The sequence below is a fragment of the Bacillus rossius genome, chromosome 12 (genome assembly GCF_032445375.1).
Source record: "Bacillus rossius redtenbacheri isolate Brsri chromosome 12, Brsri_v3, whole genome shotgun sequence".
Classification (NCBI taxonomy): domain Eukaryota; kingdom Metazoa; phylum Arthropoda; class Insecta; order Phasmatodea; family Bacillidae; genus Bacillus; species Bacillus rossius.
Window position 1 is genome coordinate 64965 of NC_086339.1, and position 26326 is coordinate 91290.

The following is a 26326-nucleotide window of genomic DNA, read 5'->3' on the forward strand; positions in this document are numbered from 1 at the left end:
GACTTAGTTTCAAAGATTAAAATTTATTAAGTTACACAAAAATACATAGTTATTGAAGGAAGACAGCCAAACAAAACATGTAATATAACCGCAGATGCCTGATTATTGCCTCACCCCAACTCCGCAGTCCTTATTTTTCTTTGTTGCCTTTTGCCAATTTTTATTTGCATTATAGTACAAGAACATTTTTGTTGGCTTTATAATATTATATTTCATTAAATCAGAAAAGATAAATGTATGAAAATCACATTTACTTCTTGAGTTTGTTTATTTGTACATTATTAACATTGTCTATTTTAGTAAAGTAAAATCTGTACATTGTTTTCCCTATGATTGTAAAATAGGTTTTAATAAAGATCCGAAACCTTCTAAATTATCATACAAAAATGTCTTGAATTCAATACTAATAAAAAAAAGAGAAAGCTAAAATACTATCTGAATGTCATGAGCTCACTCCTACTACTTTTTGGCAGCAGCCTCTTTCATCAATTACTTTGAAAGTAGGTGTTATTTTACGTACAAGTGGTTCCAAGCTGTGTAGGTGAATACAAGATTTTTACTTCAGACAAGAATATTAAGTAATAATTACGTATCGCATTCAATTCACTACCAGTGACTTATTTCATGCTGCTCCCATATTTTTAGTAAGGAGATAATTCCTACATATCAATCCATAACTATAAATTCCCAATGTGTAACCATGATGCCTGTCACAGATACTGCTATGGTTGCATGATAGAACACTACAGAAGATTAACCATATCTTAGTACCTGTTTGGTATAAGTTATGTGCATTGCAAGGAAATAACTTAAAGAATTATTTCCTCTACATCCTAAAACAAAACTGCTCCTACACAACCAAAATGGAGGATACTGAAACAATAATCTGTGAAACAAGTACCCATGCAAAAAAAATAATAACCCACATTGTAACGATAAAGGTAGGTACATGCAAAAACCATCAACAGTTTAATAGAACTGTATTAGTGTAAATACATGTCTGCTCATCCAGTGTTTCTTTATCAATTAATGACTACTGAACCTATTCAACTTTTAACAGGTTTGGTCAAGTGGTTTACACAAGTAAAAAAAAATTTGTTCTATTATAGTATCAAAAAAATTAAATACTTAGCTCAGTTTATCACGCAGTGATGCAAAAAATAATATGTACAATATTTAATTTTATAAATAAAGCAAGAGATCTTTATTCACAGTCAATTCTTCTATGATTATCAATATCACACTTCCAATTTTCATTTTTAAACACACTTTACAATTTCAATGATTGTGCACATTCGATGGTACACGAGACAAAAATGTAACATTCCTATCTACTATAACAGATGGAATGAAGGCTAGGCCCTGCGAGATTCATTCGAAAAACCTTTTGACCATTTTCCTTAGCCCCCCACCACCAATTTTCTTGGCAAAGTGTTCCCGCTCCGTGTCGTCGCCGCTGCTGTTCAGCCGTAGCAGCTCCACACCATCCGCACTGCCGTTCGTGTGCCCCTGCCCCTCGCCATTGCGCAGCAGTGTGGGCAGGGACGGCTGGCTCGAGCGGTACAGCTTCCGCCAGTTGTCCGACTTGAGCTTGGCCGGGAGTCCCGGCTCAGGCGCGCCCTGGCCGCACGCCTTCCTGCTGTTCCGCGCGGACAGCGCCGTCTTCATGTAGCTGGGCGACGACAACCCGCGTGGCTGGGTGCCGGTGCCATTTGCGGACCTGCCGGGGTCCACCTTCGGCAGAGCCTTACCGGCGAGGTCAGTCCTCGCGTCATCGCTCAGTGCCACGACGCCTCTGCAGCTAGGAGATTCATCAGCACCCACACAATCGGCAGAGTTGCAGACGACCACGTCGGGATCATCACATACCCAGACATCTTGCTCATTGATGCTAACTATCGTCCGCTCTTTAGGGCTGCTGTGTGACCGGACCAGGTCTGAGAAGCTGGCCCGCCTCGGCAGAACCTTGTCCCCCACCACCACCACAGGGCTGACGCTCGAGCTGTCTGACTGTCGCCTCGACTTGGCCTCCTCCTGTGTACTCAACAGCTTCTTCTTACGTTTCTTGCGTTTGCCATCCACCGTGGGCAAGGATGATCTGCTAGTCAATTCCGTGGTCGTGGGTTCCGATATCAATAAATCTTTATACGTGCCTGAAACAAAAGCACTGCATTAGATACTAATGATAAAAAGTATGTTTCATCAAATTTAATAAGAAGTCATTTCACAAGTGGAATCAATCTAAGCTCAGGAAAGAAAAGTTGTGAGAAAACTTCTTATCCACTTCTTGGTTGCTGTTAAATTAGTAAAAATTGCCATAGTAAACTTAAATGATACTTAATAATAGTTGTTGGTGTAAGATACTATTATATTATAATGATCATAAGTGAAAGTGGTTTAGCATTTTAATAGCCTATTTCAGCAACTTATTCCATTGGTTTAATAAGTGAATGCCCTGCAATCTGAGATTATAGAATGTGCTTACAAAAATCCTACTAGGTTAACTCACCAGAGTAAAAGTTTACTCCACCCAAACGAGATCTGGATTGGGTTAACTTAATCCTTTAACTGATCAACTCAGGTGGACATGGAGTAGGTTCATTAAAAAAGAAAAGCACATAAGAGTGGGAAAAAACTTAAACAAATATAAAAATACTTCAAGTAATAGCAATTTATTTCTTTGGAAAAAAAAATCACAGAACTTAAGGAATATAATAAAATAAAAATTAATAAGCCAATAACTATAAAGATAAAAATAATACACACTTTCTCATGTATGACAGAAAACAATATTAAGTATTTAATTATGGCATTGTAAACCACATATCATAAATTTGTTTCCTGATAATGCTCAGCAAATTGAACTGTAAATTAATGTATTTTAACTGATGCAACAAAAACTTATTCTCATTTTTTAACTGCTGCAGTTTCAACATTTATATGAAAATCCCACTTAAGAAATTTTTTGAAGATTAAGTTTAAAAAATTTAGCACTTGCCCTATTAATACACATAATTTCACTCTTAATTCCCTGTTAATAAGTATAAATTTCAAAGTACCCTGAGAAACTTCTCGACAAATGGACTGTATATTCATTCTGAGACTAAATCATCAAACCAACATGATCAAGTAAACTCAGTTACATGATCTAACTAAGTTAACATAAGGGTTACATTTTCATAAGCGCTTTTAGTGGAAACTCTATAAAGCAGAGAGAATCATTGAATTAGATTATTATATTTATTAAGTACAAAAGAATACTCTGACCAGTAGCATTGTAAAATTAATGTAATGCTTCTTTGGCTTAATCTCTGCTTATTTATAAGTGTAAAGTCGACTGGGGCTCCGCCCCCACGAGCTTGGCCAGACTCCGCTCCCTTCCCAACTCTCACCCCTCCGGCATTTAACCGTCGCAGTACATGAGCGTGTGCATGTTCCAACAGTGCGCGACAACTCCGAACGCCATCCGGTCATGCACTGTAATGTCCCCTTTTATAATTAATAAAGTAAAGTGCTATGTGTCTTTCTTTTTATTCCCAAGTATATGTGCTTTCAGCAGACTGGCACCATTTTTAACTTAATTTAACTACAAATGAAGCTGAATGATTCAGAGCGGACCCAAAGTTAGCCGACGTGGGCAGTATTTTAAATATTATTAAATAGCTATATGTTAATTAGTAACGAAGGCATGACAGAATATGCCTCATTTATGTAGGTTTCTTTATGTATTATTTTTCAATCACTCATGGCATGAATTCGAATAAGCATAAAGGCTTTCTTGCTCCGGAGAGCGCGCTATGTCGCCCCAGTCTGACATCACCGGCCGAGGTAGGACGCGCCAGCACGCCGGGGACTTGATCCATTGCCATCACTGACCAAGTAATTCCATTTTCTTTCTTTAATTAATTCAAACAGTTTTCACAATGTCCTCGGAGCCTGCCTCGGGTGGCAGACTGTTTAATTAATTAATATTTACTCTTAACAGAGACTTCGAAATCTGACCAAACGAATCTTCAGTGCAGCCACATGGGTGGCTCGCACTTCACTTGGTCATATTTGTGCCATAGGGCTTTAGAACCGTTTTTATTGAGACATGTATGAGGGCGTGTTGTAATTTGCAAATGAGAATAAAAGCATGTTTGAGAAACTCCTGCCAACCAGCCGCAGGTAATAAGTGTGTGAGGCTTAAGAACCCGTGTGCCTGACGCTGAGAGTGGGTCAGGCCTTGGTAATGTTGGTAAGTGCATTCGGTGGGTCCAAATCTCATTCCCCACACGGGTCAAGTCTACCTTGAAAGGACTGTGTGACCTGTCTGGTCTGTGACCCATCTGATATCTTTCCGTAACGAAACCACCCTCCAAACTTACAGCAAGTGACATGAAATAATTTCTAGTTTTCTCTATATTAACATTTTACTAATAGTGAAAAACAAAAATCTATTTTAAAGCTTAATTTTTTAAAATAGAAAACGATGCAAAACTAGCATACATGATTCCATAGTAAGAGCAACTACTTTACATAAACACTTCAGATATATAATAATTTGTTAACAATAATCTAATAAACAGAAAATCAATTTGCCTCACTGTAAGGATTCACTTTAAAGCAACAAGAACACACATAAATAAATATAAAATCAGCAATAAAACAGTAAATAATTAAAACCATAACTACAGTGTAAACTCTTTATAATGTCACTCGATTTAACGACAAACTCCCTAAAACGTCGAAATTGTTTAACTTTGGTTGGTTTACCTTGTTTTCTATACAATAATACACTATCCATGCTGACTTTATTTAACGACAACAATATGACATTATAAATCATTAAGCAGTACTTTCTAAGTTGCCGAAGTTGATAAGAACTGCAGCTGTGTACTTTCTTTTGCTTCCTGTTTTGTTGTTGTATTATCTAGCACGTGGTTACTTCGAATGACGTACCGGAGATTCTAAGAAATTTTGCCTTTTGTTTTTGTATGATGAACTTGCACATGTTTACCTCAGTCACTAGACTTTAATCAAGATGTTACATGTTATCATTATCGCAGTTGCTTACAGACTTTTGAACTGTAAACATGGCAAGTGAACAAAAATTTTGTGTATTGACGAAATTTTTTTATTAATACGCTCAATAGAGGCAGGAGAAAATATCTATGATGTTGGAAGACGCTTTGGATTTAGCCGTTCTACCGTGTCAACAATATGGAAAAACAAAAAAAAACAAAAAATCTGCAAGCAGAGGGGGTGGAAAATCTGCTAATAAATTAAAGAAACCTCAATACGAAGATCTGGATCAAGCGACGCTATCATGGTTTTATAGACATGTAAAATATTTACTATACTAGTAAATATATATTACTATAAAATAATAAAATGATATCTTTTATTTCTCTCCATTTAACGACCACACTCTATAATGCCGACAAATGCTCAGTCCGTTAAGTGTCGTTATATAGAGTTTACACTGTATTTGTAAAGCAGTTACAAACTAATTAAAAAATTTGATGTGTTTGTTAGTCAAAATAAAAAAAGAAATACCATTAAAAATTTAGTTTGTATATAAATTCATTATAAAAAATTATGAAAGCCATTCCAATGGCATGCATACAACAGACTTGCACAGGATCAATCACATATTGCCAAATATTCACAAAACGTCCCACATTATTATGAGACAGCAAATTCCAAATTTTTTTAAATTCAATTTAGTGTAAAGCCCAAAAACAAAAATAGGTATAATTTAAATGAGATGTTTATAATCTAGAAATGTGCATACAGTAAAACCTCCATTAACGAATATTCTATTTAACGAAAAACCCCATACAACGAAATAAAATTTTGGTCCCGCCGAACTGCCATAAGATCAATGCTGTTTTAACCTCTAAATACCGAATTTTATTTGTTCCGAAATAGTGAAATTCCCTTTACAACGAACTGCCGCTATTGAAAAACACGCAAATATAAACATCTCCTACAAGACATCCACTAATTTTTTTGCATTCGCTGCTTAAAAATACGTGCGTATAACCTTAAAATAATAAGCAACATCGCGGAAGGCAATAAATAAACAAAGCATCATGGATAACACACGTCGTGTATACATGCCACACTTTGTTCAAAATGGCGGGTACATTTAGCGCTAGTGGCGGAAACCTCTCGTACCATCGCTCTGGCAAGACGAACAACTAGTGTATTTTGCGTTTCTATGGTTAAAGATGCGCACACGCAAATATTTTTAACTATGGTGTAGTACAATTTCCGTTTTTTCAGTTTTCACTGTTGTTTATTTATTTCCACACGTAGTTACGGAAATCAACACGTTACTACTGTAAAATGAATTCTAATCCTAAAAAGCGGCGACAGATTAACGTTAAAATAAAATTAGAAATTTTAAATGCAGTTGATGAAAGTGGAAAAAAAAGTGATATAGCTAAACGTTTCGACATCCCGGCGTCTACACTTTCGACCATATTATCCAACCGGGAACAGATCGAAAACAACGCTTCTTTGGTAGGGACAAATCGAAAACGTGTGAAAGTATGTAAAAATGGTGATTTGGACAAGATACTTTTTGACTTGTTAATGGAGGCTAGGGCATCAAACATCAACAAAGGCATGCCAGGAAGCACTGGGGATGGGAATTGATAATTTCCAAGCATCAAATGGTTGGCCATTAAACAAGTGTATTCTATGTACTTTTTCATGTTTAATTCCTCATATCGTATTAAACAGTCAGAAAGACAGTTCTAGCCATTTATGTGAAGCTTTATGGTGACTAGAAATATATCGTGCGAAACCTCCATTTAACAAACCCCTTTACAACAAACACTACAAATTTTGGTCCCTTGAGATTTGTTAAATAGAGGTTTCACTGTATAACCCAGAAAATTAATATTTGAGAGATGAATTTAATTTGTCAGTGGGCAAGCTGAAGACTTTTTTTTTTTTTAAATAAATGCACGGGCTGGTTTACCATGTTATTATCTCATCAGTGATTTAGGTGATGAAAGCAGTAAAGTAAGACTTGATCGAGTAAGCGAGTTCACCATGGCACACGAAAATTGTGAAATTTTTCGTCGCTGACAAGTTTTGAAAGCACGACAGCATTATTTATCTATGTAAATGGATATTAGGAGCCAGATAGTCCAAAGAGTTCTATGCAATAATATTGAGCTAGCAAATTACTTTGGTGGGAAAGTCTGCAAACTTGTCAAACTTTTTAAAATGTTTTTGGTAAAAGTAAAAAACTAATATTTTTCTCATATATATATATATATATATATATATATATTACAAATTTTTAAAATAATTGTAATTTTTAATTTAATGTGCAATTCTCAAATTTATTGTCAAGGAGTCAAAGTAAATATGTTTTACAAAAAAGATAAAGAAAGAAAATTATATGAACATGGAAAGTAATGTCACTAGAGGCACGGTTTGATGGTGATGGTGGGAGGTATTTCCCAAAGATGGTAGAGGTTAGGGATACGCCTGAATCTTGAGTAAGGGGCAAGGCAAAATAATCCTAACTTTTAACTCTCAAAATGTTAGACTTTATAGTTTAAATGTTTAATTTATAGTTTTTTTAGTCAAATAATCAAAAATTTGTACTTCATGAAAGAGCATGTATTTTTTTAAGTACCAATGTTGCGAAAGGATGCTTAACGAATTGTGTTCCCTTGCTTGTGCATACAGACTGCTCATTTTGCAGAATTTTAATCAAGGTATGTTTTTAATAACTAGAGACAGATGTAATATGCAACAATGTTTCCTGTCAAGATATTTTTCGAAATATTGTAGCTTCTTCTTATGTTATGGTTGGTAGAATAATTTTTTTTTAAGAAAATCTGATATTTAAGAGTGAATAACAGATATTCACTAGCAGAACAAACACACACTTATTGGGCAAGGCATCTGCAGAAAGATACCCTCTCACCGATCTTAGCCAATAGGGAAAGGAACGATGAAAGCATGGATGGACACGTGTGTTAAGTTTATGAAGCAGTGAAATTGTTCCACTATTCAACTATCTCTGCACACAAACATTTGTTTTCGTGCACAGTTGCAATAAAAATGACTGACCCAGTATGTGGAGGGCTTCCTCACTGGGGCGTCGCCTCTTGCCGAGCCGGCTCGCCGCATGTCCCATCAGCCCCTCCGCAGACTTGCGCCTCCTCGGTCTCCTCGCTCTCAAGCTCGCCCCGTCCTCGGCGGCGGTGGGAGGGGGGGCGTGGCCTCGGCAAGTGAAGTACATCACGAGCCCAGCCAGTACCATCAGCAGCAGGCTCGACGGCTGGAACAACTGGACCACGCCACCGTACATTACCACTTCACTTGACTGTGCTAATAACGTATGTATACTTATCAATTGTTTGAGTCCCGTGAGACACATTGCACAGCAGAAACTACCAGAATATGCAAGCAGAAGTGTGCTTGGTAACTTTTTCCCTAGGTTGGCAATCAGAATTAAAAATTAAAATAAATTTTAGTAGCTGTTTTTAATTACAATTTAATAATTTTTGTAATGTTATTTGTTTATTTGTTAATTTTATAGTCTGGTTAAAGTAGTCTTTTTTGAGAGAGAGAAAGGGAGGAAGAGAGAGAAGGAGAAAGGGAGAGAAAAAGAGAAAAGATAGAGAGAGAGAGAGAGATGGGGGTCGAAGTGTTATTGGTAGTAGTGGCAGGAATTCTGCGATGTTACAATATAAAGTTCAGTCTGGCAATTTTATGTAACCAACACTGTTAAGCAAAAAAAAACTGAACATGCACAAACCACTGTCAAAATAAAATAATGACAACTATGATGCTAAATAAGCAGTATAAGATTTGAAATAACCCCCCTTTTTTAATTTTTTTATTTATTTATTTATTTAACTGAATCACCACTCGATCCACTTTATTCTTTTTTTTGAGAGTAATTAAATTTGTTTAATGTTCACCCTCGTGTTCGCCTCAGGTTTACTTGTACTCTCCTCTTTCTCCCGAGCAGCTTCCTGGGATTTTGCAGAACTGTATCTAATGATGTACTTAAGAGAACTCAAAAGGTTTAACAACATGACCTCCCAACCAATCACATACAAGCTTAAAAACACTTTCTAAAATCAACCAATCAAAGCACAATTTACAAGACATCAAATTATTACAAACTGATATTAATGATATTAACAATTGGTGCATTACAAATCTAGTCACACTTAATAAAGAAAAAAAAATTAAATAATAACTAGTATTGTGCGAACTGTTCGAAATTTCGAGTCGAGTTGAGTCACATATTGCGACTCGACTCGACTCGTTGCACTTTGAAGTGTTCGAAAAAAAACGAGTTTTTAGGTTAGGCCTAACACAGGAATTATTTTAATTCCATTTGAAATTACAATAGTATTTTTACGGTCAGAAGCATAATTGAAAAAGTTTTAGGCTATTTTAAAACACGCAAATTAAAAGAACTACCGTCATTTTTGTTTACCAACACAATCTTATAATTTGCAATTTGAAAATACGCACCTGTACAAAGTACAAACAAAAGCAGTCGTGTTTCTCATCCGGAACGGCCTGGTTATAAATGTAAGACGGGTGTTAATGTACAGTGTTGATTAAAATCAGATTTATTTTTCGTGTGTACATCATCCCGTGACACGTTTCATAGTAATTAATTAATAATATACCAGGACAAGCATTCGCGCTAACAGCTGCATGCCGCCATGTTGTCTACTGTTCAACCAACGAACGAGCATTTACTGTTGTTGCAGTCATTCGATATGAGAATCAATACTACAAGTATGAAAATAGGTCGATTTATTGCGATTTTGCTCAATTTGTCGTGCCGGTGTCACGGATCACACAGTAACGCGATCTTTTGTTGAGGTTAATTTAGAAAGTTCTTATTTTCGTTTTGTTTACACCGTGAACATCATGTATCAGTAATGAAAAATGAATCCCGGTTCATCAAAACGTGGTGAAGTACAACATAAAGGTGCATTAATTTGGAAGTTTTTTTCCAAAACCCGAACGGATGAGGCAGAATGTAACACTTGCAAAATTACTCTGAAGGTGCCGTCGGGAAGTACAACTACGTTGATTCGGTATCTCAACAAACACCGACAGAAAAATCAGTATTGGGAAGAAAAACGAACAAATGAGCAAGCATCTGTAACGCCACCAAAAACACCCAGACAACAAACTTTAGATGGTGCATTTACCCATGTGAAAATGGATAAAACTCATCACAGATCTAAGGCAATAACATCGGCAATTGGGAGAATGATGGTTCTAGATTATCAGTCCTATTCCCTTGTGGAGGATAGGGGATTCCAGGAACTTATTAATACCCTAGAACCAAGATACGAGATACCTTCGAGAACAGTTTTTTCGAGGCGTATTATTCCTGAGATGTACGAGAACTACAAGTTACAAATAAAAACAGAAATGGAACGGGAACTATGTTCAGCACAGTTGCTGTCACTTACTACCGACATGTGGACTTCTCGAGCGAACGAGAGCTACATTTCTGTGAACTGTCATTATATGACAGCAGATTTTATGATGAAACGTTATGCTCTTGCTAATTCATACTTTCCTGGCCAACATACAGGATCTGTAGTGCACCAGAAATTGAATTCCATTTTAGAAGAATGGGATTTGGGGCAGTGCACAGTACCCATTTATATAGTTACAGACAATGCACGAAACCTAACTGCAGCATTGTCTAAAATAAATTGGATTTCAATACCTTGCCTTGCACATACAATGAAATTAGCAATAAGTGATGCAAAGAAAACCACTCCAGGTTTTAGTGAATTGTGCCAAAAAGGTCGAGCCATTGTTGGGCATTATCGTCACAGTGTTCAAGCATGAGAGAAACTAGGCTATCTACAGAAAACAATGGATAAACCTATGCACAACTTAATACAAGATGTCGAAACTCACTGGAATAGCGAGTACCAGATGTTTGCTAGGCTACTTGAACAGAATTCAGCTGAATTAGCAGAGAGTGGGAAAAAAAATTGAGTGTTTCAACCAAGCTTAGTGGCATATGGTTAGTGATATGGTTGATGTTTTGCAGCCAATTGACCAAGCAACCACTGAACTGTGTGCTGAATCTTACCCAACCCTTTCCATGGTGATTCCTGTTGTAAGCAGCATACAAACATTGCTGGAAAATAACATAAAAACTAAAAGCAAAACAGGATGTGATTTGACTTTCACTGGAAACTTGCTGAAAGCTTTTCGAGCTCGTTTCCCAGATTATAGAATGTTGAAACCAAATATGGTGGCCATGGTATTGGATCCACGTTTCAAAGGTGTTCTACTCAGAGAAGATGAAATGAAACTTGCTATTAAATTCTTGGAGGAAGAAATCTGCAGGCAACAGGAATGTGATGCTGAATTAGGCCTACCTGCAGTTGACAATTTAGAACAGAGTGATGTAACAGTCACATTGTGGGGGGCTTTTGATCAGTTAGCAAAAGAAAAAAATAAGCTTGCAAGCAAGGAACAATCAATGAAAGATCAGGTTACAACATATTTAAGTGAATCTGTCATAGCTAGGCATGAAGACCCTTGTGCATGGTGGAAAAACAACAGAAAGCAGTTCAATTGTCTTAAAAATTTGGCTCAACATTATCTTTCTGTACCTGCAACACAAGTAGCGAGTGAACGTTTGTTTTCCTGTGCAGGGAACACTGTCACTGTAAGAAGGAGTAATCTGAGCCCAGAGCATGTGGAGCAACTAGTATTTCTCCATCATAATATGAAGCAATAGTAACTCCTATTTCCGTGTAATGTTAGAGGCCTATGTGTAGTTAAATTGTGTTTGTGTAACCTGTTATCTAGTGTAAAAATAGTGTGCTTCAGAGAAACTTGATTATAATAAAACTTTAAACATGACTGAAATATGATAAGTAGGTTAGTAGGTTCTTACATGGATATTTATTTAGCCTATGTATGTTGATGATAAGAATTTATAAACCAATTTTTAGCAGAAATTTTTTACTGGTAGATTACCTCTAAACTCGAACTCGACTCGAAACTCGATTTTTTTTAAAGTGTTCGACTCGAACTCGACTCGAATTCAAAAAGTGGTGTTCGCACATGCCTAATAATAACCTTCACTAGGAAATATATTCCTATTAAATGTGACTTATTATTGGACAATACTATCATCCCAAAATGTATGAAATAGAAGATCTCGGCATTATTGTAGATGCCAAATTATTTTTTCATCAACATGTAGACTAATATCCAGGTCCAAAAATTTTAACCCTTTTCAAATACATTACTTTTCATGCTACTTCTATGGACTCTTTTCTTTCATTTTTCTATTCAAATACACCCTTTTCACAGTATGAAAGGCAAGAAAGCCATATAGCAAGCTCAGATGCAGTTCTGCAGCCTGCCTTAGCAACAAAATATCTGTGCACAACGAAGCCGGTAACCAGTGGAGTTGCTTATCTCTTTATCCAGTTTTGTAATAGAAACCACCACCGAAGCTGGAAGAATTTGAACTCGTATCCTCGTTATCAGATCGCCATTGGGGCCAGGCAGCTACCTTCCCTGATTAACACTAAGAGTTGCCTACCTTTGATGCATTTCCGAATGACATCATCCACGATGCAAACATTGCTATCGTACATTTCCAACCTGGATTATGAAACAAAATTGACTCGTGTCATAACAGCTACGAACCTCAAAAGGTCCAACAAATTTTCTAACAGTAAGAATGATGATGATAGTAATGATACTAATATAAAAATTTTCATAACATTCCAGCAGCTGCAATTTGCAGCATTTCATCCTAGAAGGAAGAGGTTTCATAAGTTTTAAACCATCTTATAATTTGTTTAACAATATACAGAAGCAAATGGAGCAAATATCTTGCTACATCTTTAAAATTTACACCAGAAAAAAATAATACTATACTAAAAATTTATTTCGCTGGCCTATTTAAAAATGCAGTGTGTAGTACAAATATTATATTAAATACTAAACAATGCAGTACTTTATGTTTCGATTGCAAAAACATTCAAAGTAAATGGATTTATAATTATTAGAATTTATGACCTTTTCTATGATTCTCCACTTTACAACCATCCATCACTATCTTGACCCAGTGGGTCACTCAACAGCTTGCACGAGGGAAGCATGTGACTCACTTTGCGCTGCCAACTGTCGTGCTCTGCCACCAAGGTGTCGATGACAGAGGACAGTGCTGCCACCTGTCTCTGCAAGGCCTGGACCATCTCAGCCTGCACGCTCTCCCTCTCCGCCCCCTTGCGGCTCTCCTCAGCGACCACTGCCAGCGTGCGGTCAAACGCTCTCTGCATTTCCTCCATCTGGCGCTTGTAGCGTCGACTCAGCTCTTCCAAGTACTGGCCGCTCAGAGACATGTTCCGCTCCAAGGCCTGAACACCAACACGACACCGGTCAGCACCGCCAACTGTGCATCACTGACTTAACTGTGAGCACATCTAGCTCTCGTTCGGGAGGCCAGCCTTCAGTGATGCTTCGTTCCCAGTTCCAGGAAGACATGAATCAAAAAAGTTCCTGAAACTGCGGGTTCAACATTCTCCACCCTTTCACGGATGATCAATAGTTAGGGACAATATAATATGGTGAATTGAGAAACAACACCTAAAAGCATGTCATTAAACCATAACGCAAATAAAATTATAATTTAGCATTTTTAATCAGATAATTAATTAAAAACACAGCAATGTAATATATTAAATTCATAAATGTTATTTATTTAGCAGGAAGTCTGTACCAAAATTTATGTACTAAAGTGATGGTAAATTGTTTTACTTTCTTGGTTACTCATTTTTGCTTTATGGTAATGGTACATTTTTCAAATACAGAAATACTTTGATTTATTTGTATTATTATGAGTAAGTAAACAGGCTTATAACAAATTATTATATTGTGGAATTGCATCATGTAGCAGTCCAAATTTCACTGTTTTGGTGAAATAAATCACAAAACATTTAAGGGTTACACTTGTTCAATTAAGTGTTATCTTTATGAATGACGGGGATTCATAAAAAATAAAACTGTAACACCAAAAAAAATTCTGTTTTAGAAACAAAATTCAGCTAAAAATAAAATCATAAATCATAAAATATTGTCTCTATCAATAAGTAATTGATGCCAACTGTTAACCAGTGTTGATAACCAAAAATCTAAACTAAGAAAAAATTACTGGGTTCTTGCAACTCAAAATCAAGCTGCAATTTAACCTTCTTGTTCAACTCAGATCTAAAACACTAATTTACCTTAAAAACTTGAAAGCAAGTTTACTATGATTCATCAAAATCAGACCAGCAGTTTTTGCATGATGCTCGAACAGACAAAAATACTTATGTTCACAGTTTTATAGTAGTTTTACATATACATACATATATATATACACACACACAGATTTTATATATATATATATATATATATATATAAATTAAAGTCTCATGTAAATTTACTCTACAATTCATCTACACATTAATTACTTTGTATAAATAAAACAAATGCATAAATCTCAGTTTAGCAGCAAAACAAACTAACCTTTATTCTGTTGGACAGCCTGAGGAACACTGACTCTTTCTGCACGACGCTTGGTGCAGACATGCTGCTGGAGACTGGCGATGAAGAAGTGCTGCTGGTATCAAGGTCCAAGTCCTTCAGTTCCAACAATAGCGTGTCTAGAGACAGGTCAGGTTCTTCCGTGTACACCTCTGCCGATCCCTCGCTGTCTTCTGGTTGCAACTGTGATTCAGACACTGCGTCAACTGCCTGAGTCCTCACACCTAACGGTTCGGGAGATGCTTCTGGCACAGACTGGCTATCTGGTAGCACTGAAGACATCTCCGCTGCTGACGCCGTTGAGATGGCATTTGTAACTTTATCAAATACGATCGTTTCAATTTTCGAACTATCGACAAGTGATACCGAACCAAAATTTGAAAACTCCCCCTGGTCGTAGCCATTTTTTGATAATGTTTTTGTGGGTTTGATCTTTAATGCTGCACTTTCAACATCTGCCTCAGGACTCGCTTCCTTTATCGAAGAAATTTCCGAGCCCAAACTGCTACTGCTCGCATGCACCAGATGTTGTGACGTTTGCTCCACACCAGCAGTGCAGGTGGTTTGAGGACTGACTAGATACTCGTGAAATGCCGTGTTTTCTGGACTAGTGGCATTATTCCATTCTGAAGTGAGATTCAAGGGAAAAACCTCAGCAGTTTCGTAGCTGACGTTCAGCACGACTTTCTTTTCAGCTACAGCAAGTACGTTGCAGAGGGCCGCGATGTACTCAGGGGGAAATATGACAGAAAGAAACCCTGTACGCCCGTAACGTCTGTGGTCGACACCGTTAGTCCTGGGTCGCAGAGGGTACGGTGCACCTATTTTCTGCAGCACAAAGTTCAGACCGAAATCTGCACACAGCTCACTTTCGCGTATGCCCTCACTCACCAGAGGCAAGTCTATCAACAAATGTAAGTAATGCCTGCGACAGCTCAGCAGATGAAACACCTTCCCGAACAAGGCATCGCTGCAATTGTCGCACACCACGATGTGGCTGGGGCTGCAACACCACTCAGATCTTTCAACTACTTTTGCAGGCTCCACGGGCTTCAGACTCTCTGCAACTGTTTCGTTCTGAGGGGTGCCGCTCTGCCCCAGAGCTTCAGCTGCCTTCTTCACGATGCTGAGAACAGCATCCCTCGCGCTGCCGAACAAGTTCTTGGGCGTGTCTCCGGGCTCCATCATGTCCAAGGGCTCCTCGTCGTCGTCATCATCGACGTCCGGGAGCCTCTCCAGGACCTCATCCTCCGTCTCCAGCACCTCGAACTCGCTGGTGCCGTACACCCGGAACAGCGACACGGGGCAGAAGTGCTCCGCCCCGTAGTGCGAGAGCAGCTCCACTCTGATGTACTTGCCGAAGAGGTGCGGGTGCAGGTCGAAGCTCTGCACGTTGCGCTCGTCTAGCGCAGTGAAGTGGCCCACGCTCTGCCAGTCCCGGCTCGGGTAGCGGTCGCTCACAAACACCGAGAACTCCTTCGGTGACGACGAGAACAGCTCGAAGTTGGCTAGGTCAATCTACAAGCAGAACACACCATGTTCACTTACAAGATGGTGCCAAATAATTCAATAAGTAGAAGACTTTATTGGCCAAATATGCAACCACAATTACTAAAATGACTCATTTGACGTGTCAAAAACTGAAACATACCCACAAGAATTTGGTAGGTAACATGACCTGAAATACCAAACGGACTGTCAAAGTTAGTTTCTGTAGATTTATTTGGGCCATTGCCCATATCAATATCAGGAGTCAAATATATTTTGTATTAATGGATATCTTCTGAAAATTAATGAATTTTTACCCAAAAGTAAAAGCGACAGCAAATGTGTGTTAGATAAGCCAGAACTATTCGTAAATGAAGTAGGCCTGCCATCTGTGGTATTTTTTGACCTCGGAACACAATTCACAAGCACTTAGTGGCAGGAAGGCTTAGGAAAACTGAATGTCATACCAACCACTTCTTCACTAAGACTCCCCCAGAGCAACCTAGTTGAAAGACAGATGCAAAACCTGCGTAATATGTTACATGTTTTTTGTCACCAATTCCAACAAAGTTGGAAAAACAAAATTCCTATAACAGAATATGTAATGACTAATACGGTTCATGGCTTAACTGGAATTACACCCTATAAGATATTAACAGGTAAAACATACCAGATATCCTATCAATTGTGCCAAAAGTTGACCAGGATTGACCTACAGAAACAAATTGAACTTTATAAAATATTAAAAGATCTTGAACAAATGGTTTGTACAAGATTAATAATAGCAGCTGCTGAAAATTGGATAAAACAACAAAAATTATCCAAGATAACAAGATTCACAATAAGAGACCTAGTATTAAAAAAAAAATTGGTTGTCTGTAAAGTCGGTTTACGGACAGTTTGTGACAATATCATAACAAAACATTGATGAAATGATTGAATACTTTTATGAATAAAATTGAATAATTTTTATTGAATTATCACTATTTTGTATCGATATAAAGAAGGAGTAAAATGAAATCTACATCTTAATTGATAAATTAACTTTTATTTGCACTCATTAATTCAAATATGTTTATTACTTTAACGAAGAGATTATTTTAACTATAACTTTTATACATGTTTGCTATTTTACTTCTTCCCATCTATGTTATTCTGTTAAGGATAGGACAATGATAGGAAAAGTAGGAAACGAATGGGAGTTTCAAGTTTAATGTGCCTCGAAAAAGTCAAATCGATGGTTGTTCCAATCGAGTGGAAGAGAGAGAGATGCGGCGCAAGCGTACAATGAGCGTAACGGGACACAGTGTAACTGGACAATGGGTATAACGGGACACTTTTTAGTGCGTGCAGCCGGCATTCATTGATTTATTAGACATTGTCACAACAAAAGAAATTTGATTAGTATTTTGGGAATTAGCAAATAAGAAGTTATGTTTACTCTATGACAGGCCATTCAAAGTAACTCAGGTTATCAGAGATAATTTTTATGAGCTATCTGATCCTCAAACTAATGCTATAATTGGCAATTTTTAACATTACTCAGCTTAAATCATATAAAACTCAAATTAATTTCTTAAGCATTTTCTAAGGAATGATAAGTCTGGTTACTCAAAATGAAAACTCTGGATTTAAACAAACTAATGCAAGTAGATTGAAATTCAATTTTGATTTTCACCTCAGGATTGACAGTTTGATTTTAAAATTTCCTTTTTATGACACCATGGTTAAATAAATGAAGGGGCTATTTGAATTTACAATGTAGATTTACAGTCTGTGATATATGTAAATATTTACCAAATTTGCCAGGTAACAATTACCTAGGCAATACACGTGTGATTATATCTTTTTTTTTATTCATTTTATATTGTATTTTGTGCTAGGTAATTAGTAACCTGAGATGTAGTATCATCTGGAGCAGCATCCCACATTGTTTTGATAACATATACTGATTATAGGCATAGTAGTGATTAGTAAATAGCCTCAGAAATTATTGTAGTAATAAAATCTGTGAGACTAGATTTTTATCTCAGCTATCTAGAGTGTTCTGCGGGCTTCCTGAGGCTGCCACGTGGGGTGGCGTAACTGACATTGTTCTGGGAATTTCTGTCGTCAAGTCGACGAACATATCGAAGGGGTGAGAGACCATTCCAGTAGGGAGGTGGGCTGAAGGGTATAAATTCTGCAATGCCAGCCTATGAGGTAGAGGAAGTGAAGAGGGTGAGTATCCCCTTGGCGAGTGATAACTGGACGAGAAGCGAAAGGCTTCATGAGCGGATTGAGGTGTATCTGGGACATTGTAGCGATGAGTAGTGCGAAAGTGTGTTGGGACAGAGGTGCGAGGTAAGAGACGAGCGGGAGTGAGAGCCGAACTCCAGTGAGTAGAGTAAACAGTGGACTGCTCCACAGTAGTGATTCATTTGTGAACAGACATTTAAAGTACACCATCCCTCACTTAGCACGACTAATTCTTTCCTAAAAATGCTCGTGTTATTCGTAATCGTGTATTCTGAAGCATTAGTTTCCATAAATAGCAAGGCTAATTTATTTAATGTGTTCCAAAATTGTGCAGGAATATACTTTACGTAGGCCTAATATAAATGCGTTGAATAACACTCAACTATAACTATGTCATACCATTTATCTTTATATGCCTCTCATCGCACTTTGTATGACAAATACGACACTGCTTAATGGGAGATACGTGGTTATGTACTTTATCGTCAGTCGGCTGGCTGTTATGCCCGCCTGGGTGTGACCTTCAACTCACGTCGCGTACTTTTCCAAACGATCCCTTACTGACAGTGAAACCGATATTACTGTCGGGATAGTTATAATTTAATGTTTCAAAAATTAAAGTGCTTATTTGCGTATCACCACCTGGTTCACACCAATCCTGTCAAACCAATTTTTTTTTTTTCATGCAAAATTCATTTAACAACTTTTTCCACGTGAATCATATATCTGTTAATTTCTGTTCCGGTATCTAATGTAAAATACATTCCCGCTAGTACAAACAACACATCAGACTTATATAAACTTTTGGTAAGAGTCTATTTCGTACGATTGTGCGCACATTTGACTTGCTTAAAACTAAAGTGCATCCAAAATAAGCGTGGCCTTCATGACAACCTGCGCGCCGTAATACTTCTAGTTTTGTCTCAAATACTTGAACACGATGCATTATGAGTGATCAAGCACGTACAGTTACCGGCAACTGAATGGGCAGACACATTTTTTTGAGTGAATTCCCTACCACTGGCTAGACTGAGTTCACGGCCTGGTCTGTGGCCAGGCGACAACGGTACAGCACGGTGGCATAGGCGCGGACTTAAATACATTTGGTCCTTTACATTTCATAGCAGCAATTTAACTTGTCATAGCTGATGTTTGTACAACAGCCGATAGCGTAGACAGACCTGTGCGCAATTCTCTTCCCCCCCTTGTTTGGCTAAATGTATCCCACAGCACATGTTCACAGAAGTTGAAATAGACTTCGTGGCGTCATGCTCGACTTTTTTTTTTTTTTTGCCTGCCGAAATTTCGTGCTAACTGAAGTTTACAGACTTGCTATTTGAGACTGGGGCAGTAAAATTTAAATCGTGCTAAGTAAGGGATAGGTGTGTTGTAATCTAATTAATAGTTTAAATATTAATAATAAATAAAACTGTATTTAATTAATTGTGCTATCCTTTTAGAGTCTTGTTGAGTAAATATTCACTTGTGCTGTAAAGTACTTTAAGATTCTTTTTCTTATTATGAAGCTGGATGAAAATTTATTCACATGTTTAGTATAGGACAGGTATAAGAAATAGGAAAAACCTATTTTATATAATACACCTATGAAGGAGTATCACAACAATTTGATTTTAAGAAAATGGGAAGAAATAACATAAATGGAAATATGTGTAACAATACATCTAGGAATGTGTGTGTTTGTGTGTGTGTGGGGGGGGGGTCCACACACACAAAAATACAAACACAAAAACATACGAAACACACAAAAAACACAGACACTTAAAAAAGAGAACATTTAAAATATTTGTCAATATTTCATAAATAAAAAAAATTATGAAAACAATGATATAATCATATTTGTACAAATGTATTTGCACACAAAGAAGGATAAAGTAAAAATTGTGGGGAATAGATAAAAAGTAATTATTCTATGACAAAAACTTACCACTACACACTAAAAAATGCACACATGACAAGATGCAAGTAGTTACGATGCATGAACACACATTTCTAACACACAATCATAGTTTTAAAAAAAACCTTATTAAAAAATTTAGCAAAATGTTCCGACTCTGGTCAAAATAAAAATGTTGCTACTGGTCTTCACCATGTGGTTACCACAATGCCACAATGCTTACCTTCTTGGCCTGAACAGCCTCGCACAGCTCGACGATGAACCAGACGCGACTGGTGCAGGTGTTGAGCATGTACTCGTCGCGCGACGGAGAGAGCACAGAGCTCGCGCTGCCCGCCTCGGGGTTCGCTGCGGTGATCTTGGCCCCGCAGTCCGGGGAGGCGTAGTTCTTGGAGCGCAGTTTCTTCCCACTGCCACCAGCAGACAGAACCGACACATTCTGAACTGCAGGAGAAACAACATTACCAACATCTCGCATTAACAGATGTTCATTTTAAAAGATACAGATAACATTCAATGTGCAAATGCATATGCACATAACATGTGCATAAACACAAACACATAAGCATGAACACAAACACACAAAAATGCATCAACATTACCACATGCATAAACACAACTAGTACCATGTCATAAAAAAGACAATTTCATCATTAAAAATGGTGGATTTTGTCTTTATCATCATTAGAAACACATTTAATACAAAGCACAAGTCAAGCACAATTACACTGATCAGCTACTTCAACAATTTGGGGTAAGAACTTAAAATGTGCACATTAAAAAACCAAAATCTGCAACTAAAACTTTCAATAAAAAAAATCAATATGCAATACTATTTTATTTCCTTCAAATTTTCTTAACGGTCATTTAATTCCTAACTCCACGACATATCAATTATTCTTAAAACAAAATGTTTAGCTATTACTCCCAGCACAGCTTTGTCATGAAAGTTTGTAATGCTGCCGATAGTATTTGACTAAAGGTATAATAAGGTATAAACAAATATTTATAAATTAATTTATACAAATTAACAAAATTAATATATCTATGTACCCTTAAAACATGCGTAAACACAACACATGCATACACAGATACAAGCACATGTGCAAAAACATGTGCAAGCAAACAAAATTCAAGCACACACACAAATTAAAAATGAAAATCCATTACAATCCACCTGTGGAATGCCACTGGACCAAAGGATTATGAACATAAAAAGACAATAAACTTATAGGGCTGATTCTCATCTGACCTGAAGAATAATTCTCATTAATATATAGAAGAAAGGAATACGTTAAAAAGAACTGTAGTTAAAAAAAATTTATGTCAGACCTACAAAAAGCCAAAAGAGGCAACAATTTCATCATCATCATCATCATCATCATCATCATCATCATCATCATAATTATATCATAGCTATTCTGTTTACTGATATAACAGTCAAGACCATTGTTAACACTATTTTAGTATAATACTATTTGTGAGAACGTTATTAGACCCAAAATCTGTGTTTAAAATATGTTGTTTTACTTGATACTTGAAACTAAATCAGGGTTTTACAAAATTTGAAGTCCTAAAAAATTTATTTGAATGATTCTTGTGTGCCGGAAATTAGCTATTTTGACACGATTTTTTTAAATTTTTTTTATAATTTTAAATTATTTTTGGAAATTTTATTTTTCTTTGTAATTTGGTTACTTTGGGTGATTTACTCTTTGTTAGGCTGGTGTACTCTCCTTAGTTAAACTTTGTGCCAGTAGACTGAAGCACCTTTCCCAGAGACCTATCGGATCTTTTGCAGATCTAAGACTTTGTTGGCAGCCCGTTTGACATTTCTCCCGCTTGCAGGCACGTCCCAGGCCTGTAACATTACTTCCCTTCATGACTAAAACTGCATACAACAGCTCTGGACGAGTTGTTACCATTTCTCAGAGACGAGCTGACCATAGCCTTTACCGTCACGAATACGTCTTAGGTTCTCTCCTCGAAAGGCACGTCATGGACGCTCGTTCCCAGCGTCGTTGCGCTTTTGCCCACCCCCTCCCATCTTGGTTCTAAGAATTCAGCTCCAGATCAGTGACCGGTCGTACACCTCGCCAGGCAGCGACCGACTTCCAAGGACGACTGGCATAAAAAATGTGTGTGCAAAGATGGACCACACACAACATCTAGCAACTTCTCTTGTGGCAAGCCCGTGGAGCTGACCCCCACGATATCTTGTGGCAAACTCGCTAACCCCCAGCTAACTTCTCCTGTTGGCCGCCAGACTGCGCCCTTTATCCCCTTGTTATAGCAGACGTCTTGGGCGAGTCGATTCTTTTTTATTTCAGACACCCCTCAACAGGTTGCGCTAAAGTCGACCAGTGCTACCAACGTCGAGACATCTAAGTCAGAGATTTTTATGATGCCCACTCGGGGAACTTCGGAACCTTTCGGTCTGGACGTCCCAGTCCCCCCCTCCACTTTTGGTTGAACATTTGCTTTTAATTACGAGACGCGGTTCTTCGCGAGACACTTCGCGTTGCGACTGCAGATGGACCGTTTGCGATTATCTGCGAGTCGACGAGACACTGCAAGATTTCCATCCGGCCTCAACCGACGATGTAGTCCATTAAATAAGGTATGCTATCCCTGTAATCTGCTTTAAGTAGTTTAGTCCGTCTGCATAGTACAAAGTGTAGTAGTTAGTTTTCTTTTAAATTATTTCTTTTGAAATGGTGGAAACGTCTGCACTCATTCGCGTATTCGCGGGATCCAGTTCCTGGCTGGCGACGCATCAGAAAATAGAAGCCGACTTCCCTGTCTGCTGAGTTATGATCCGCGACTTTCCCCAACCTCCCCTTAACTTTTGCGGGCATTCTCTGCCCAGTTTATACTGTCTGTGTACAAGTTCTGATCAGTTTTGATTCGGACTGTTCGCAGACAGGGTCCGAGAGCCGGACGCGGAATTGACATTTTCATCACCCTTCCTCAACAACACACAGGCGCCCTGGCATCATGTTCCCGATTTATCTCCAGGAAACGCAGCCCCAACCTCCGGTGCTTCTGTATCTATTAACCTTTTCTGAACTTTCTTAAACTACGCCGTCAGACGAAGTTCATCAGATAAACATCATTTCTGGACTTAAAGTATATATACTGGGATGGTTTAAATATATTTGTATTTTTTTTATTGGTTTATGTTTTTTATTTTAAATGAAACCTTTTTATAATTTAATTTTGGGTCGACCCATATTTTTTCTTTCTGAATATACCTGGGCCTCCAAGTATCTAGTGAGCTTTAAGCTACTTCTGGCCACGCCAAAGGCATGGTTGGAGTTGTGTTAGTGGACTGTGTCTAACAAGTGGCATTGAACATAGTACTTACCCTTCTTCTTCTCTGCCTCGGCCAGCTGTTTCTGGGCCCACTCGCTGAATGACGGGATATCTTCGGTCGAAGACCTCTCATCAGCACTTTCCACGTGCACCTCCGACAACACTTCAGGAACCTCGGCATTCTCCGCCTCGAGCAGCCGAGCTGCGGCTGAGTCCGTGCCCTCTTCGGGCCTGGGGGCCAGCACCTTGGGCTCAGCACGCACGACATAGCCCGCCGCCTCCTTCGGGGGCAGCTGCCCCGTGATGTTCTCGTCCCTTCCCTCCGCCAGCGTCACCTTGTTCACCTTGCGAGATGCCGAGATGGACTCTGCCCTGTGTGTGCTCGACGCTGTCGTGTCTACCAGCACGAACGACAGAGTCCGCGTTGCTTCCGATATTCTGCAGTAGGAAGAATTGTCACTCTCAGCAAACTCACGTTTTATAATATATACACCATTTCAGCACCTAAACATTCACATTACTATCAAATAAGTTATGATGGTCAAAAAGAACTCATGTCTCTTACACAAATATTTAATCCTGCTCACAGGATATTCCTGGTGTGTTCTTACATTCTACAAAGTATAAAGAGGTGAAAAATGCTTATAGTAGTATTAAACTGTATGAATAAATGGAAATGTTAGGTTACCGTGAAATATATTTTTGATTTTACAATTTAAAATGATCAATGTGTGTGTGTGTGTGTGTATATATATGTGTGTATGTATGTATGTATGCATGTGTGTATGTGTATGCATGTGTGTGTTTGTATGTGTTTGTATGTGTTTGTATGTGTTTGTATGTGTTTGTATGTGTTTGTATGTGTTTGTATGTGTTTGTGTATGTTTGTGTATGTGTGTATATGTATCTCACCAGTAAATATATGATTACGTGAAAATGATCGTTTGAAATAGATTTTATAGTAGATGGTTTCTGTTGCCATGAAAGAGCAATAAATATGATACAGCTCTGAGGAAAATACATCACAGTAGCTGATGCATTAACCACTTTGGGGTGTTTTCCGATATTACAGAAGCACAATTTTCACTACATTTTAAGAGCTTATTTTAAATTGCAAGGATGCACTCAGCTGGGAGGTTCTGTACATAATAATAATCAGCCAATTACAATTTCAAGTTACAGAATATTGTGGCGTTAAATTATAAAAAAAAAATTAAAGGCTTGAAAATTTTATAAAATGAGAAACTAATATGTTTTTTTAATACAGAGGAAATATTTAGGAGTTGGTGATATGAGAAGAGAACTTGAGACCAGATGGAATGCAGTTGAATGCTTTGTTCCCATGAGGGAGCGAGGGAAGTGCGCACCGGCTGTAGAGGCCCGACTGCAGAGTCCAGCACGCACACACCAGCGCCACGTACACGGCTGCCAGCTGCAGCAGGTGGCACGCAGCACGCTCCCCTCGGGAGCACATCAGCTGCCCCAGGCTGCAGGGTGCAGAGCCCTCCATGGCCTAGTGGCCTGCAGACACTCCTGCCTGTACTGCACCATTCGCTTCACTCATCAGCGACCTTTCTCTTGGTTATACACATGGAATTAATAATTTTTAAACATAAAACTACTAATAATGTTCGCAGGCTTTCACGGCTATTGTCTAAAGTAGCTTGGCTTCTGGGTTGTAGCCGTGTCCTTGGCGAATTATTCACCGACGTTTCGGTCGATATTGCAGTCACCATCATCAGGGAGCAGTAGGGTTGTAGCCAAGGACACGGCTAAAACCCAGAAGCCAAGCTACTTCATTAAACTACTAACCATTTGCAAAAATTTAATTATTAAGTGCTATAACGTAGGCAATGCCGAAATATTATTCTCTATATCCCTCTATATCTATCTCTATTACTAAATCTGTATATCTCTACCTGTCTGTACATATATGTGAGTCCCCTTACAAATCAAAATGCCTCGAATGTGATCCTGTGGCTAAGTCATTAGTAAAAACACCCACAGGGTTGATACCTTTTTTACTGGTTCAGGGCACTCTGTCCCTGACTAAATTACCATTTTTTTTCCCCACCCGTGCCTTTTTACAAAATTAATTTTTAAAAATATATGTCACAAATATATTTTATTGAAACAAAACAAGAGCAAATAATTGTAACTAAACACAAACACAGGAAATGAAAATTATTTAAATACAAATTTATTTAAAGTTTAATTAAAAAAGTAGGGGTTATATTGAAGCTAGGAGGTTGTGGTTTGTTACATGTATTTTCTTTATTAATTATTTCTGGTATTTTTTATAACTTTATTTAAATTAGAAAGAGTTTATTAGGTGGTTTATTTATTAGTTTTGTTTGTCTTTGTCAGAGTGATTTAAAATCATTAATTGATTATTCTTCTGTAATTCATATGGGTTTTGTATAAGGGGGTATTTTATCTTTTAATTATTGAGGGGTTTTGGTTCTTTGATTTTGATAACTGCTCATGGTTTATGTTCCTCTGGTTTGTTTTGTTTAGCTAAAATAGTTTATGAATGTTTAGGTAGTTGTAGTTTATTTATTATTAAAGGTTTAATTAATTTTATACCTAGTTTATCATTATGGTGATTTTATTAAGATCTTATAATATGGCTGATCCACTTTCATTAATTTTAATAGGTGAAATTATATTATTAAATAGATTAGTTTCTTGAGATTCTTTTAATACTACATTTTTATTATTATATCTTTTTTAGTGCAGCTTATTATTGTCACAGGTATTCAGCAATTTTTACGAAACTCTGAATACAATTGCATGCCTCAT

The 26326-nt window shown here is 37.7% G+C and overlaps 1 protein-coding gene across 8 annotated transcripts in view; it reads right to left on the minus strand.

The window, feature by feature from the left end:
• Nucleotides 1-3: 3 nt before the first annotated feature.
• Nucleotides 4-26326, minus strand: part of LOC134537291 (SUN domain-containing ossification factor) — a 65864-nt gene continuing 39541 nt past the window's right edge. For 3 of the 8 annotated variants that reach the window (XM_063377573.1, XM_063377567.1, XM_063377570.1), the window contains exons 2-8: nucleotides 24892-25066; nucleotides 23577-23962; nucleotides 20433-20653; nucleotides 14551-16086; nucleotides 13152-13400; nucleotides 8083-8302; nucleotides 4-2153 (exon numbers count right to left, since the gene is read on the minus strand). In XM_063377573.1, the coding sequence (XP_063233643.1) occupies nucleotides 1372-2153; nucleotides 8083-8302; nucleotides 13152-13400; nucleotides 14551-16086; nucleotides 20433-20653; nucleotides 23577-23962; nucleotides 24892-25034 (3537 nt within the window). In that variant the 5' untranslated portion in view covers nucleotides 25035-25066 and the 3' untranslated portion in view covers nucleotides 4-1371. The remainder of the gene's footprint in view (nucleotides 2154-8082; nucleotides 8303-13151; nucleotides 13401-14550; nucleotides 16087-20432; nucleotides 20654-23576; nucleotides 23963-24891; nucleotides 25067-26326) is intronic. The other 5 variants (XM_063377571.1, XM_063377572.1, XM_063377566.1 and 2 more) reach the window with 3 other exon arrangements.